The sequence below is a fragment of the Pogona vitticeps genome, chromosome 5 (genome assembly GCF_051106095.1).
Source record: "Pogona vitticeps strain Pit_001003342236 chromosome 5, PviZW2.1, whole genome shotgun sequence".
NCBI lineage: Eukaryota > Metazoa > Chordata > Lepidosauria > Squamata > Agamidae > Pogona > Pogona vitticeps.
In genome coordinates, this window is record NC_135787.1 from 143825987 (window position 1) to 143842657 (window position 16671).

Sequence of the window (16671 nt, forward strand, 5' to 3'; positions counted from 1 at the left end):
TTGTGTAAGGCCACAGGGAGCATAGAGAATATCCTTGAAGAGCCAATAAGAGTAAAGAGGTTTGAGAAAAGACTGTTTATTCACTGGTGGGGGCAGGATTCCCACAAAGAGTGCAGGTAAGATTCCAAAACCTACGGCTGGGGTTGCATGCAGCATACATAGAAATTAAACAAACTCTCCACAAACTTAAACAGACTCACAAAACAGTTGCAAGATTCTTGAATTACTTTGAAACTACTTTATTCAGGAATTCTTTGTCCATATTGTTTTCAGGGTTCCGAGGAAAAAACAGTGGTCTACGTAGTTGGGAACTCGGGTCGCCAGAACTGGCAGCATGTTTACACAGCTGTCACTCGAGGACGCAGCCGAGTCTATATCGTTGCTGAAGAAGCCAAGCTCCAGGCAGCGGTTGCTAGAAAAAGTTTTAGGAGAAAAACCTATTTGTGTAAACATATGAAAGAGGTACTTGTGGGAAAAATCAACAGTTCTCAGCAATCATCATCACCTCAAATGACTCAGCAGAATCAAGAGAATAACACTGGGGACAGTGGTTCTCCTACTAGAAATAATTTTACCAATGAAGAGGAGTCTGTTCTTCCCTGTCAGATGGAATGTGACCATGAACCAGGGAGAACTAATGAAGAGGCTGGTACTTCAGGGGCAACAGCGCTTACTCCAAGTGAACACAAAAGGCGAAGTGAATTTCCAGATGATTGTTCAAGTCCTTTAAAAGTAACTTTGGTGAGAAACCCCTTCTCTCTCTTGCGCTCTTCCCCCCCCCCCCCGGCCATGCTGCTGTGGGTAATAATTCTTTCAATGGGCATTTAAAATTTGTCAGGCGTCCCATTTATGCTCTTGTGAAATCCAAACGTCTTAGTTTCATAGTGGAGGTTGCACAGTATGCCTGTCAGAGTGGGCCTTGCAACAGCTGGTTCTTTCATGGGCCTTTTAAGATCTGCATTGAGGAGCGTTACTGTTCTTCTTGTCATCTCTCATGTTAGCTGGCCCTTGTATTTTAGAAAAAATAACTAAATAGGTGGTAGATTGTAGTACTGAAGTACAGGCATAAAGAGAAATGGGAACAGTGAACAGAAGTGAGCTGATAGACAGAACAAATCTTTCATCTGCTTGTTGAAAAGGGAACATGGTATTTAGCATAGCATTCCATTTAAAAATGGTTCTATAGCAAAATATTAGGATAGAATTCTCCTTCACGGATTGCTGCCTTGTCATGATGAAGGGGCTTGAGTCATTCAGAGAAGCTATGGGCTATGAAGTGCAGGGACACCCAAGACGGACATGTCATAGCGGAGAGTTCTGACTAAACGCCATCCACCTGGAGAAGGAACTGGCAAGCCACTCCAGTATCTTTGATGCTGGAAGATGAGCCCCTCAGGCATCCAGCATGCTACTGAGGAGGAGCAGAGGACAAGTACAAGTAGCTCCAGAGATAATGAAGTGGTTGGGCCAAAGCCAAAAGGACGCTCATTGGCGGACGCACCTGGAAGTGAAAGGAAAGTCCGATGCTGCAAAGAAAAATACTGCATAGGAACCTGGAATGTAAGATCTATGAACCTTGGTAAGCTGGATGTAGTCAAAGAGGAGATGACAAGAATAATCATTGACATCCTGGGTATCAGTGAACTAAAATGGACGGGAATGGGCGTGGGCAAGAATTCCGGGAATGTGGGCAAGAATTCCGTAGAAGAAATGGAGTAGCCCTCATAGTCAACCAAAGAGTGGGAAAAGCTGTACTGGGATACAATCTCAAAAATGATAGAATGATTTCAATACGAATCAAGGCAAACCTTTCAACATCACAGTAATCCAAGTTTATGCACCAACCACCAAAGCTAAAGAGTCTGAAATTGACCAATTCCATGAAGACTTACAACAACTTCTAGAACGGACACCAGAGAAAGATGTTCTTCCCATTATAGGGGAATGCTAAAGTAGGGAGTCAAGAGATAAAAGGAACAAAAGATAAGTTTGGCCTTGGAGTTAAGAACGAAGCAGGGCAAAGGCTAATAGAGTTTTGTCAAGAGAACAAGCTGGTCATCGCAAACACTCTTTTCCAACAACACAAGAGGCGACTCTACACAAGAACATGTGTATTACCCATATAATGGGCAATACCAAAATCAGATTGACTATGTTCTCTGCAGCCAAAGATGGAGAAGCTCTGTACAGTCAGCAAAAACAAGACCTGGAACTGATTGTGGCTCTGGTCATCAGCTTCTTATAGCAAAACTCAAGCTTAAAATGAAGAAAGTAGGAAAAACCACTGGGCAAGTCAGGTATAATCTAAACCAAATCCCTTATGAATACAGAGTGGAAGTGAAGAACAGATTTAAGGAACTAGACTTGGTGGACAGATTGCTTGAAGAACGATGGATGGAGGCTCGTAACATTGTACAGGTTACAGCAACAAAAACCATCCCAAAGAAAAGTAAATGCAAGAAAGCAAAGTGGCTGTCCAACGAGGCCTTAGAAATAGCAAAGAAGAGAAGGGAAACAAAATGCAAGGGAGATAGGGACAGTTACAGAAAATTGCATACAGACTTCCAAAGAATAGCAAGGAGAGACAAGAGGGCCTTCTTAAATGAACAATGCAAAGAAATAGAGGAAAATAATAAAAGGGGCAAAACCAGAGATCTGTTCAAGAAAATTGGAGATATTAAAAGAACACTTTGTGCAGAGATGGACATGATAAAGGGCAAAAATGGTAGGGACCTCACAGAAGCAAAAGACATCAAGAAGAGGTGGCAAGATTACACAGAGGAATTATACCGGAAAGATCTGGATGTCCCGGACAACTCAGTGTGGTTGCTGAACTTGAGTGAGACATCCTGGAGAGTGAAGTCAAGTGGGCCTTAGAAAGCATGGCTAACAACAAGGCCAGTGGAGGTGATGGCATTCCAGTGGAACCATTTAAAATCTTAAAAGATGACACTGTTAAAGTGCTACACTCAATATGCCAGCAAGTTTGGAAAACTCAGCAGTGGCCAGAGGATTGGAAAAGAACAGTCTACATCCCAATCCCAAAGAAAGGCAGTGCCAAAGTGACAGAGTTGTAGCGTGCCAGGTGGTGCTAACAAGTAGAATTTCCCAGATTGATGAAGTCACCAAGCAAAGAGACAGTATTGATAGCAGAAAATTATATTAAATCAAGTTTGTTACAAGGTACATACATACAGCTTTGTCCTCATTCAGTCCAATGGTCATTCACAGTAATATCAACAGAGTTTAGACATAAATCAGTTCAGAGTCCTTGTAAATCAGTCTAGCAGTCAGAGTCTTCTTCTCCAAGATTCTCAGAAGACATTTTTTAGCTGACAGAGAGAGGTGTGCCCCACCAAATTCTATAACAGGAGAGAAATAGGCACTTGACCTTCAGAAAATTTCCTCAGTGCTGTTTTGAAAGCTTCTTTAGAAGAAGGATGTCACAATAAAAATTTCTTCTGTGCAGATCTTGAAAGGTAAATTACTTAGGGTTTAGGCTGCCGTTTAGATAAACTAGTAGCTGCCTAGCTCATAATTACCAAAGCTCTCTCTTGCCAGTTTCTGGCCTCCTTCACAGTTTTAAAAATCACACCTTCATTTTCTCCTTACTCTTTTGCTTTGTACAGTCCATCCTTATACAAGTATACTTCTACTTCAGTTACAGTTAGTCTGGGAACTTCTCCTTAGGAAGGGACTAAAAGGCAAACAGTATGCTGTCATCTCTTTCGCTCAGTCACTGCTCATCCCACCACTCTGTACTTTTCCTCATGTTTATGTCACCAAGGTTCTTGTTCTCTCCACGTTGCCCTGTTTCTGTGTCTTCATTCCACATAGCTTATTATCAATAACTTCCTGCACCTCCCCATCTCTTCCTCTTGGGAAATCTGCTCAGGGTGTGCTGGTGTCTGGTTGTTCCAGTGCTTGCACTTATGTCTCAGTAAGTTCGTGATAAGATAGGTGGTTAGATATATTTATACTACACAGTTTGATACCATTTTAAACTCTCATGGAGAATCCTGAGAATTGTGACTTGGCTAGATTTCTCCAATTCTCCACAGTAGTTCCTGGGGATGGACTAGGGATCGCTGCTAAGGTACATTGATTATCTCTGCTAAACTACAAATGGATGGAACTTCCATGGAATGGAACCCTAACAGTTTAAATTGTATCTGATTTAACTGTGCAGACACTGTCAGGGCAAGTTGCTATTTTGACCTCCGTTTTTGTTTTACAAATGAGAACTTGTGACAAAAGTGGAAACTACTAAATGACTCTAAAAGCAGCAACTTTTCCCTGTGTTTCAACGTCTTCAAATTGTTTGAAGGTTTATCATTGTGATTAGTTTTCCTGTCTCAGTGAGATGAATCAAGAGTGGAATTGCTTATATTATATCATAGTGTGTGGTTTTTTCTTTCTTTTTCTAAAAGTATGTTACCTGTAATTTCTTAGCTTCTTTTTGTGGTATTTAAGTTGATATGGTCAAACATGAGGTTGCTATTTTTGGCATATTTTGGTGTCTTATCATCAGAGTGAGGGTAAACTAAGTTTATGTTCTTTTAAATCTTAATGTATGGGTGTGTTTTGTTTGTTTCACAGGTAACAGAGGATAATAAAACATCTCCGCTTGCAACCAACTTACTTCAAAGGATGACATTGAAGAGTCCAGCTTCCAAGCAACTTTTTTATTCATAACAAGGATAGTTTAAATAATAGATTCTTTGTATTCTGCACCTCTATTTCTCTTAAGTTGAAACAGCTCTGAAGGAAACTACAAAGTATTTTGACCGGAATTCTATTGTTTGCTTACATAGGGGTTGCATAACTTGCTGCAGCTAATTATGGCCAGGATGCATATTAGTTGCACAACTGGGCTTTTGAGCAGGATCACATTCAGTATATATACTGGCACCTCATAAATTAGCTGCAACAAGTTATGTGAACTTTAATAAGATTCTGGCCAGTGAACTTTCAAAATATATTTTTAAAACTTAAAATATTATTAGATTTTATTATTAATTTTTTAATCTCTCTTTTAAATGACAGAAATGTAGTCTGTATATGAAGGCTGAACATTTTTAAGTCACTCCAGATGTGTGGTGACTCTCTGGCAGCATCTCAGTAGAAGCAAAAAAGTTTTTGTTAACATGAGGTGGGTCTGGAGGGGTTTTGCACATCTGCAAATCCAAGTGGGACTTGTTGATGGCCAATGAGAAGCTGCTGCAAATTATACTCTTTGCCTTGTGCAGACAGAACTCCACAACATGATTTTGGACAATATTTATAAAAATGTGTGTTATCAAATAATTCAGTTTTGCTTTGCTTTAGTTTTAAGTGACTCTTTTTTTTGGGGGGGGGTAACTGCTGTTTGCTTGTATTTCTTGGATACAAAGACAGGGGAAATGAATGTCTTTCATGCTAAGTGCACCTTCTTAACCCATTTTAGAAGTCAGCAGGACACTGCCTGCTCAAGCGTTATGAGCGGCTGCCTACAAGGGCTATTTACCTTCCTATCTTGTTGCAAACTTTGGACTGTTTGGCTGGAATAAATAAATTCTGTGAGAGTTGCTTAACAGGATACATAAACATAAATGCGTCATGCTCTATTTTATTTGTGTAATTATGCCCCTCATTTAAAGGCACTGTTATAATAATGACAAAACGAGTCTGTTATCTGTATGTAAGGAACACTTCACCATTTCTTTGCTTCTCTAAGGGAAAATGATAGACCTTCACGTCCCAGACAAAGTTGCATATGGAGAAGCTCTTCCATATAGTGAACGGCCTGTTGAGCAGGTTGTGGCAAATTGAAGGAGGTTTTTACATTGGTAAAACTCATGTTTTCTAAACCTAAACATTGTGTAGTGTTGAATAATGATGCAAGTTGATGAAAAGTTGTGGTGAAGTATCTCATTTTTTTAAAGAGGTGTGTTCTGTGGAAGTTGTTTGGCTCATAGCAGTAGCAGGTTTCACACCTTTAAGGATGTTAATGTTAAATCTTGAATGACCCAAGATGCATACGCCCATGTTGGTGCTTCTTGTCTCCTACCCACTGAATACTGGAGACTCCCTTTCCACTGGGGAGACAGAAAAGTTCCTTTTCACATGTCTCCCTCTACTTATACGTCTAAGGAGCAAAGCCACTGTCTTTAAATCACTGTTTATTTGATTTTTTTACATTTTCCATACAAATTTTGTAACAGTTGTAGTTCCCAGAAACCATACATAGACGATAAATATCATGCTATTAAAGTATTAAATTTGTACAAAAATACTTTAGTTTAATACTCATTTGTTTCAAATAAAAATACATATTAAGTGGTTCATGGTCTGGGTTTTGATTTCATTTTGAATGAATTTTCTCTGGCAGTGCTGAAATATAAATAAAACATTTTATGTGTGTGCATGGGGGGGAAGCTTGCTCATATTAAGGAAAACAGCATTAGGGATGTTTTAACAATGCAAATAGATGAGCCAAATTGGTAGTTAAAATGATAGATTAGATACAAAAATTCTACAGTTATAGACAAATCCAGGGTCCTTCCAATCACCAAGTAACATTAATTACTAGGACAATACAGTAAACAAAACCAAGCAGCTGCTGGTGAGCCTAAAAAAGCAACTGGCATTTTATTGCTTTGAATGGGAAACAGGAAAGAATTTGGGAGTGTGTGTGCAAAATGTATTTACAGTTTTAATATTATTTGCCAAAAATGGTAATGGTCAGTGAAAGAGATCCAACAAAGCTATTTGAAGATGATTTGAACCAATGCACAGACAGTTCATTTTAATTCAAAAATCTTTTGTAGCTATACAAGTTGTGTGTGCCCTAAACTGGGCAGCTCATATCGTTTTGCATTAGTATTCCTTTGCTATCGCAATTCAGATTTTTAAAAAAAACAACACTATTTGAATGTCTGTGATAAAAATTTCTTTTAAAATTTCACTAAAACTTATTTAACTGTTTTAAAATTCAGTAGAAGTCCCAGATACCTAAAAGTGAGAAGTCTATACAGGCTGCAAGACACATCCTCTTCAGTTCACCATTGCATAGGGCATAATGTAACTCCTAATAAAATCATACTACAGCTGGGTCGTAAAACTTTATCCTCTTGCATGTCAGCTTCCTGTGTGTATCTTTGCTAAAATAATTGTAAAACGAAGCCTTCTCCTCCCTTTCCCCCACTTTACATTATAACAGAGGGAGTAACAGTACAGGTCTCTAAAAAGCAACTACTATGATACAGCAGTCCTCTGGATACAGCAGCAATATTTCAAAATTCCTTCATGTAGATACCAGCAGTCTTCAAATATGTTCGAAAAAAATCAAACCCCATCTTCAAATGATTTCATTTAGGAAGGACTATTTATTTCAATCTAGTGAGAGTTGAAAAGAGCCATCTTTCATTTAAATGTTTCAATCTACTAGGATTAGAGAACACAGCCATTTTCACCATTTGTTTCTTTTTTCATTTTAAGGTCAGTGTGGAATGGCACGATTCATTGTCATAAAAAAACACGAGCAAAATGAAACTCCATTTGGGAAGCAAGTAGCAAATAATGAGCCTTGGGAAATTAAAAGATTCCTGTGCTTCTCAATGCCACATAATAATTGTGTTTTTCAGTGTAGCAGACATTTCAAAGAGATTTAGCACCATTTAAATGTCTCACACTAATACAGTTTTTGGCTATAAAGTGTTTGTAGGTTCTCGTTTCATCTCTGAACCATTGTTGTGTCCGCTTTGTTGAAGAAAGGCATTGTTTGCATCACTCCACTCTCCTGCTGGGAACGTCTGTTCTGAGCTCATCTTTTGAGAGGCTACTGGATTTCGACTGATAACCAGTTCTAGTTTATTACCAGATTCTGCTATGAGGGGCACAACTAGACAGCAGTCAAAGTCTCTTGTGCGAACATGGTTCACCTGAAAGGTAAAAAAAAATCTCTGTTTTAGAGGAAAGAGAAACTTAAGAAAATGGATTTAGTCCTTTAAGTATTCCTTGGCTTTACAACAATGTCTTTCACTTTAGGAAAACAATAATAAACAAACGGAACTGAAGTAGGAAATCTTTTATGAGGATTTATTATATTTAATTGTCCTTTGTTAATGTTTCAAAGCAAAGACTTGTAGTCTGATCCTATGTAAGGCCGCATCTGGAGTATTGCAAACAGTTCTGGTCACTGCACCTCAAAAAAGACATAGTGGAACTGGAAACGGTGCAGAAGAGAGCGACTAAAATGATGACTGGGCTGGGGTGCCTCCCTTATGAGGAAAGGCTACAACGTTTGGGGCTCTTTAGGCTAGAGAAAAGGCACCTAAGGGGGGACACAATTGAGATGTATAAAATGATGCAGGGGATGGATAAAGTGGATGGAGGGAAGCTCTTTTCCCTCTCACCCAATACAAGAACCAGGGGACATCCACTCAAATTGAGTGTTGGGAGAGTGAGAACAGACAAAAGAAAATATTTCTTTGCCCAGCGTGTTGTTAGTCTGTGGAACCCCTTGCTACAGTATGTGGTGATGGCATCTGGCCTAGATCCCTTTAAAACGAGATTGGACAGATTTCTGGAGGAAAAGTCCATTACAAGTTACAAGCCATGATGAGGGGTGTACAACTTTCAGGCTTAGAAGAAGGAAGGTACCTCCAAATGCCAGATGCAAGGGAGGGGTATCAAGAGACGGGTATCTAGTTGTCTCATGTGGTCCCAGAGGCATTTGGTGGGGCCACTGTGAGATACAGGGAGCTGGACTAGATGGGCCCTTGGCCTGATCCAGCAGAGCTCTTCTTATGTTTTTATGTTATGTTCTTATGTGTTTCCACAGAAGTTACTTCCACTGTGCTCAACAGCAGTACATGTCAAGATACTGATCACAGGATTGCAATTATGTAGTGATTAATTAAGTAGCTTCTGCATTCTATTGACTGTCAGGGTTACTGTTCTTTAACTTAACAAAAACCATATGCTGTGTTCAGAGAGTTTTTCTATACAACTTTAATTCACAATAATGCACAATTTTAACACTACCTGTAGTAATCTGTCGTATGGCTTCAGACCACCTACATCTGCAGGTCCAGCTGTCCGAATATTTTTAACATACACGCCCTTTTCCAATAAGCCATCTGAGACGCTGAACCCAAAGTCCTCCATGTCAGAATCTTTGAATAATGTTACCTGTGGAGGTAGCAAACATTATCATAAGATCTGTTTTAGTAAACAAATAAATTAAAAAAAAATTAAGAAAACCAGTTTTGCCCCGCCTTTTAATTATTTTGGAGGGTTTTGCCTTTCCTTGTCTTCACCCTCCATGCGTCATATCTTTTAACAAGGCTGTCTTGTACTATTGGCTTGTTTATATTAAGTGTTAACAAAAATTCCTTTTGGCATCGCTAAGTTTCTGAGGAATGGGCAACTAGCCATGCTGCTTTGCCAGGAGATCCTGATCTGTTGTCTGCCCCTCCCCGCCTTAACTGAACTGTGACTCCAGTCCTAACCTCTACAATGTTGTAGCTAAATTGCAGTGTTGTAGCTAAACATTTTGTTAGCAACATCCTTGATGGCTAGGATACATAATCTGGGCATTTTCACCCTTCCCTAAAGATGAAGAAAGGTGAAAATACCCAGATACTGATGGTCTAACGAGAGGCCTGTATACATCTCTCTCCCTGCATATATGTGTTTGAGGGATATAAACAGGAATAATGGCACGGTACACTCATTCTCTATGTGTACCCTTCTCATCACAATCCCTTCTGCCTACTAAATTGCAACTTAATGGGCCTGAAAAGTACAATCTTAAAAGATATAAATGCTATTTTAGGCTGTATTAATGGAAATATATTCTCAAAATCCCATAAGGTACTAGTCCCCCTCTATTCAGTGCTGGTTAGGCCTCATCTAGAGTACTGTGTTCAATTCTAGACACTACACTTTAAGAAGGATGCCAACAAACTGGAGCAAGTTCAGAGGAGGGCAACAAGGATGATTAGGGGGTTGGAAACCAAGCATTATGGGGAAAGACTGAAAGAACTGGGGATGTTTACTCTAGAGGAAAGAAGACTGAGAGGAGATATTACGTTTCAAATACTTGAAATGCAGTCATACAGAGAATGGGCAGGATCTGTTCTTGTTCATCCCAGAAGGCAGGACACATAATAGTGGGATAAAGCTACATGAAGTCAGATTTATGCTGAATATCAGGAAAAACTGTTATTTATTACACTGTTAGAGCAGTATGATAATGGAACTAATTATCTTGGGAAGTGGTGAGCACTCTAATGCTGGAGGCATTCAAGAGAAAACTGGACAATCATCTCTCAGATCTGCTTTGATTTGGATTCCTGCATTGAGCAGAGGGTTGGACTTGATGAAATATATACTGCAAATAAAATTCATATTGGGCCATGAAGTTCCCTTCCTTCCTCTCCATTTTCTGCTGTGTCTCGATAGCAAGAAATATTTTCAACAGTTTGTACTGTTGTTTCTTGAAAACAATTCTGTATCATCACTATGAAACAGACGAGCATTGTTAAAATGCTGAGGGTTTCTATTACTCAGAGTGCATTCTTTTAACACAGAAATTGATTTCTAGCACAATCAAGTGACTATTAGAAATCCATTAATAAAAAGGAGTATCTCAGTGGGTTCTTTCTAGAGTCAGAGAGAGAGAATAAAAACTTATATGGATTGTCATAGAAAATCCAGGAGCTTAACAGGTCCCTAATATAATAATGAATGGACTTTGCCCCAGATCAAACTTGTTTCTTTTGAAACACATTTTGTATGAGTAGTCACCATTTGTCAGTTTTAATGCTGGGAGAGATGCCTTGCAGAAATGTATATTTGACTCTATTCTCTTCTTCCCCAAGGATATACCATTAGTGGTCTTGCAAACAAGGCCATAAACTGCACCAACATTTAATTCTTAGCAGTTTTCCCCCTACATTACACGCATTGCAAATATTGCTGTCAAAACAATGCACACAAACCTTGTGTAACTCCACAGGAGTTGGTGACATCATTTCTTTTATTTCTTGCTTCATTTTCCGCAGAGCTACAGATTTTCGTCCTACATCCGAAGGCAAGGTATTGCTGCGGGTAGTCTGGCTGTAATGGGGCCGCGATGTGCTTCTTTCCTGGAAGCTAGCCTGTCTTCCTAGATGGCCACGGGGCTGCGGGTTCTCATGGTTCAGACTCATTGTGCTCCCTGACATAATGGTTGCCTACAGTATTAATAAACAGGTTTCTCTAATATGCCATATAGTAAAAGCAGGAGATTAATTTGTAACAAAGGGCAGCATCTTCTATTTTGTTATAATTGCCAAAACACAGTCACTTCAGGGTATAGCATATGGGTGGCAGATAGATGGACAGTTTGACTGAGCATCCTTTGGAAAAAAACACTGGACAAAAGGGCATAAGGTGACTGAAATATTAAAGCCACTATAAATTCTGAGCTGCAACATTAGACCACAGCTGTTATTTCTGGCAGTAGGAAGAATGAAACTAAACTGTAAAAATGTCTACTGACTGATGAAAAAGTCTTTTAAAAAAAATCCTAGCATCTAAAAAATTAGTTTATCCTAAAATATAATAAAAGGTTTACTGAAGTCACTTTTTTTTTTAAGATTTCAAGTGAAAAATGTGGGTCAGCAGTACATGCTTCTCTTGAAGAACCTACATCTTTGATCATGAGAGGGCAATACCATAAAATGCTGAATCGTCTCAGGATTCGGGTCCAGAAAAAAAAAGCTGGGGGAGAAGAGCCTTTTAGTAGAACAATAAAGTTGTATGAGCATCTTTCAAAATCTGTTACAGTATTCTGGTCCTCACACAATTTGTTTTTTAAAAAACTGCTGAAGATTTATCTATATGTTATATGAGTTTGCATGTAATTTTGACATTGACCTTACATTTTGTGGTCAATGAATCATGTAGTTGTGGCTGATTTTACTTCTTTCAGAAATAATGTATCTTGCTGTAAAAACAAAGATTTTGTAATAGCCACAGATACTAAAATATCACAGCAGGTTGATAAAATATGACAAATAACTTTCAGTGAGAGTATACCTGTCTGATATACTATCTAATTGTTACAAAAACATTGAGGTTTAGATGAAAACATAGCCAAATTAATGTTCTTCCTGGTGGGAAGAAAGGCGGCTTAATAAAGGAAGAAATGGGAAGAATAAAATTCCATATTGGCAAATTGGGGGGGGGGGGGGCGCATGTCGGTTAATGGAATTTCTTTGGTAATTTAACATAGCTACATTATGAACCAAAATTGCTAAAAACAAAAGATAATTAAATAGTAGAAGTCTATTAATCCACTATCTTCACCTCAAATTATGAAAACATCTCAGAATTGGGCTTCTTTGCTTCAAGGAATTATCCATTTTTGCAATTGCTTAGCAATTATATGTTTGAATCCCCAAATATGAAACTGCATTCACATAAAGTGTGCGGTGTTCAGGGAAGGGAGAACACTAGAGTGGAGGAAATTAATGTAAGTGGATAAATTCCTGGCCTTTTCAGATAGGTTAGAAAGAGACTCCGTCACTTCAGTCCTAGCCAGGGTGGGGAACCTAGAGACTGATGAATTACTGGTGCAGCCATTCCTCTCCACTAGTGAGGCTGGTGGGAATGTAACACTGGGAGGGACAGTTTCTCCAGCTCTGGTGCAGTGAGGAGCCTTGACTTGGCATAAGTAACTTTCTATGTTCCTAGTATATATAGGAAAGATGAGTGATTAGTTCCTGTTGTTTGGAATTAAATGAAAAAACTGGTACTATGGAATTTCAGCTTTTTAAAAAGCTTTAAATGGATGTATCCTATGTTTTTAGATTTTGACTTGAGGTATTTAAAATGTGGTTTCTTATCCCTGAGGAATTAAAATAATTAATTCTCTGTTATAATGAAAATTGAGCCGTACTTTGAGAGGGCTACAGACAAGATTAGAGGGATGGGAAATAAGTGTCCCATCTCTACAGTGTAATCTGAACACCTGTTCCCTGCTCACAAGAGATGCTGACAGTTTTGCTAAGTGCCCAGTTAGGTTTTCATTTAAAAAAAAGTCTTCTGTCATCCTTACACTGAAGAATTATCAACCTATGAAAGCATTCATTCTTATCTATATCTCAATCCATCTGCTATGCTCTCCAGAGGAATCCATACAAGAAGGCTGAGGTATCATGTCTTAGACAGAACTCAACCAGAGTGACATGACATTGTTTCCCTAAGTTCCTCTGAATGGCAATTAAACATACACCAGATCTGCATTTGAAGTAAACAGACATGCAATACAGAAGCCATAAGACTGAGGCTGTGCAATCAAGTGGAGCTGCGTGAGTTTTACCCAGTTATGCCATTCACATTCCTTGTGGTTGCTCAGAGCTTTTGATATGACATAAAATGAAAATGCAGTTCTGCCAGTTTTGCAATGCAAGGAATTTAAAAGAACATAAAAGAAAATCCTTGAAGACTCACCCTTCTGAGGCATTAAAAGTCAGTATATTCATATTTGCTATTATTTAGGAACATACAGGCAACTTTAAACCAAGAGATGTCTATTTACTCCATTTTTGAAGTAAACCTCTCACTGTGAAGTTAATGTGAAATTCATAGGTGTATTACCATCAGGTTGCAATGTGAAAGAAAAAAAAAAGCAATTGCATACACAGATCTTTTTGAAGTCGCTTCACCAGGTGAATCCAGTGTTGAAAGAAAACATGTAGAACTTTGTTTTTCGTTTATGTTCCCCTTAATTCAGATTCGGTTCTGTTGCAAGAGATACATGCCAGGAAAACCTTTCATAAAAGCAGCTGGAGGACAATGGGATGTACTGCTGTGAAGGCAAAATAAGCCTACAAACAGGTGCAGCCAGCGGTAGCACAGGGTAAGCTTTTCAGCACACAGCTGTACCATTTCAGTAGCAGCTCCACAAAAAGAAAACAGAGCTTGATTATGGGGCGTTGGGAAGGCAGCTGCACAAGCAAAAATACAAACAATAAAGGGTAGGTACCAAGAGAGTCATGGTTCTCAAACACAGACGCCTGTCAGCCTTGTCCTGTGGAAAGGGGGGTTAAAGCTTTAAAATGATTTTGTGAGATTAATGCAAACTAATAAAGGGAAGGAGGGAAACAGTAAATAAATGAGTGTTAATTGAAAAAAAAAACACGATTTATGACAGGATTAAGATTGTTTCTACCTCTAATTCCCTCAGAATTCCTGACTGTCCGCAGGTCTCCAAGTCCTCCAGTGCCTGAGACCAGAAATTTTCTTCATGGTCAGTCTCAGGGGCACCTGCAAAACTAGATTTATAGAAGGGGGGGAGAGTTTGGTTAAAGGCAAAGCAACACGGCAGTGAACATCACAGGAATGCTTTAAACATACAAATCATAATGACACCAGGAGACTAAAGAACAACTGTGGCCAAAGGTAGAGTGGAACCAAGAGAGGCTACAGCTGGGGCACATGCATGATTGCTAAGGCACGGGCTTGTGGATCAGCTGAACTTCATCGGGACTTCAGATTATTTTTAAAGCCCTTGTACTGAAAAAGAACAACCTATGGATGCATTCAGCAGTAAAATATTTGCACTTTTATGGAATGAAAGGTCCAGTGATTAACCATGTCAACTGTATAGGTAAGAAATATAATAGCAGAGTTTAAAAAAAACAAAAACAAACCACAAACATTAACCTATAATTATCAGTTCTCTCCAAAATCAGTTTTGGTCCTCTTGTCTCATCTTTCTGTCCTGGTCTGCATTTCTCACAGCTGCCTTAATGGACAGTTCACCCTCAGGAACTCCTACAAACCGAAGTCACAAGTACAGGTGTGTTTGTGAGGGGAAAGGGCAGATCATCATTCAAGTTTATTAAATTGGAAGAAATCTTGCATCTTCTATCGTTATAATTACTGATGCCAACAGAACTAGCCATTCTACACTTAAAGCATGCTGAATACCCCATAATTCCTCCTTAACCACCAGTTGTTTGTTCAAGCATGCCTGAGAAGCCGTCATTTTTTTCCTGTTCCTTTCATCAATATTGATGGATGTGTTAGTCAGAACCTTATTTCTGTGCCACATTCTTTCTAACAATTCTCTTCAGACCAGTTAATGACTTGAGAAAACATGGGCCACAGAGAAATGTACCTACTGCATGTCCGATATCTAATTCCTAAGGATCCTGTAGACTCCCATTTTAACTGCACATTCTGGGCAAGGTTTTCTTTGCACATCAGGAAGACATCCATCAGACAGCAATTCCCACTTGCAGCATTTTAAAGAGGGATCTGACTGTCTGTTTACCTACCTAGAATTATTGCCTTCAGCTTGTGTAGTTCAAATTCTCCTTTTGCTTCCTCATGGTTTGGGTTGGCAGGGGATATCCTTTCTGTTTGCCAAGGTGGAGGCCTGACACACCTTGTTGGCGCTGCTGCTGGGTTAGCACCCCGACTGGGCTTGGAATGCTGGTGCTGATTCTTGGTACTTAAAAGGGAAGTGTTTGCAGGAAATGGGGGATGAAAAGACTGAAGGCTCCCTGGCTGTGGGAGATGAAACAGAGCTTAGCTGCTTGTTGGGCTACATTCTAAATGGCAGCACCTGAGAACATCTTTTGCCAAGTTTACCTTTCTGTCTATTGGGGGAATAATGACTGACATTTAAGGAATAACACGAGAAAGGCAGGATCCAACTCAAGACTTGCTGATGCTATTGTCAGCCTCTGCTTTTCCTCTTGGCTACTATTCATTTAAGCCAGTATTCATTTAGCAAGCAAATTGGGGAGGCCTTTGGAATCAACTGCAAGAACAGTTGGCTGGGTTTAAGTACTCTTTGCCCAGAGTTTGGATCAGATTCAGTTCCAATTTTCTTTCTGAGCAGAGACAAACAAAGGAAAGTTTCTTTAGACTGGTTGCTGTTGTTCTTCTGTTGAAATTGACTTGTAGTGATCTTAATAGGGCTTTAAAGGGTGAATGAGGTATTTAAGGACCTTTACCAGGTCCTCCCCCTTCACAGATTGCTGCCTTGTCATGGCGAAGGGGCTTGAGTAGTTCAGAGAAGCTATGGCCGTGAAGGGACACCCAGACGGACAGGTCATACTGGAGAGTTCTGACTAAACACGATCCACCTAGTGCAGGAACTGGCAAGCCACTCCAGTATCTTTACCAAAAAAACTCCATGGACAGAAACAAAAGGCAAAAAGATATGACACTGGAAGATGAGTCCCTCAGGTTGGTAGGTGTCCAACATGCTACAGAGGAAGAGTGGAAGACAAGTAAAAGTAGCTCCAGAGCTAATGAAGTGGTTGGGCTAAAGCCGAAAGGACGCTCAGCTGCGGACGTGCCTGGAAGTGAAAGGAAAGTCTGATGCTGCAAAGAAAAAATATGCATAGGAACCTGGAATGTAAGATCTATGAACCTTGGTAAGCTAGATGTGGTGAAAGAGGAGATGACAAGAATAATCAGTAACATCCTGGGTGTCAGATATCTGTTCAAGAAAATTGGAGATATCAAAGGAACTTTTTTTGCAGAGATGGACATGATAAAGGACAAAAATAGTTGGGGCCTTACAGAAGCAGAAGACACCAACAAGAGGTGGCAAGAATACACAGAGGAATTATACCAGAAAGATCTGGATATCCTGGACAACCCAGATAGTGTAGTTGC

At 39.4% G+C, this 16671-nt stretch overlaps 2 protein-coding genes across 19 annotated transcripts in view; one reads left to right on the forward strand and one right to left on the reverse strand.

Annotated features, from left to right (window-relative positions):
• HELB (DNA helicase B) overlaps nucleotides 1-6323 on the forward strand; it is a 33215-nt gene extending 26892 nt beyond the window's left edge. Inside the window, exons 12-13 of the mRNA XM_020786016.3 lie at nucleotides 274-741; nucleotides 4600-6323. Coding sequence (XP_020641675.3) covers nucleotides 274-741; nucleotides 4600-4695 — 564 coding nt within the window. The 3' untranslated portion in view covers nucleotides 4696-6323. The remainder of the gene's footprint in view (nucleotides 1-273; nucleotides 742-4599) is intronic.
• The window catches only part of GRIP1 (glutamate receptor interacting protein 1), a 377681-nt gene continuing 367154 nt past the window's right edge, over nucleotides 6145-16671 (reverse strand). For 11 of the 18 annotated variants that reach the window (XM_073000404.2, XM_073000406.2, XM_073000405.2 and 8 more), the window contains 5 exons: nucleotides 14207-14309; nucleotides 14021-14065; nucleotides 10989-11222; nucleotides 9028-9174; nucleotides 6145-7922 (listed from right to left, as the gene is read on the reverse strand). In XM_073000404.2, the coding sequence (XP_072856505.2) occupies nucleotides 7689-7922; nucleotides 9028-9174; nucleotides 10989-11222; nucleotides 14021-14065; nucleotides 14207-14309 (763 nt within the window). In that variant the 3' untranslated portion in view covers nucleotides 6145-7688. The remainder of the gene's footprint in view (nucleotides 7923-9027; nucleotides 9175-10988; nucleotides 11223-14020; nucleotides 14066-14206; nucleotides 14310-16671) is intronic. The other 7 variants (XM_073000408.2, XM_078376902.1, XM_078376903.1 and 4 more) reach the window with 1 other exon arrangement.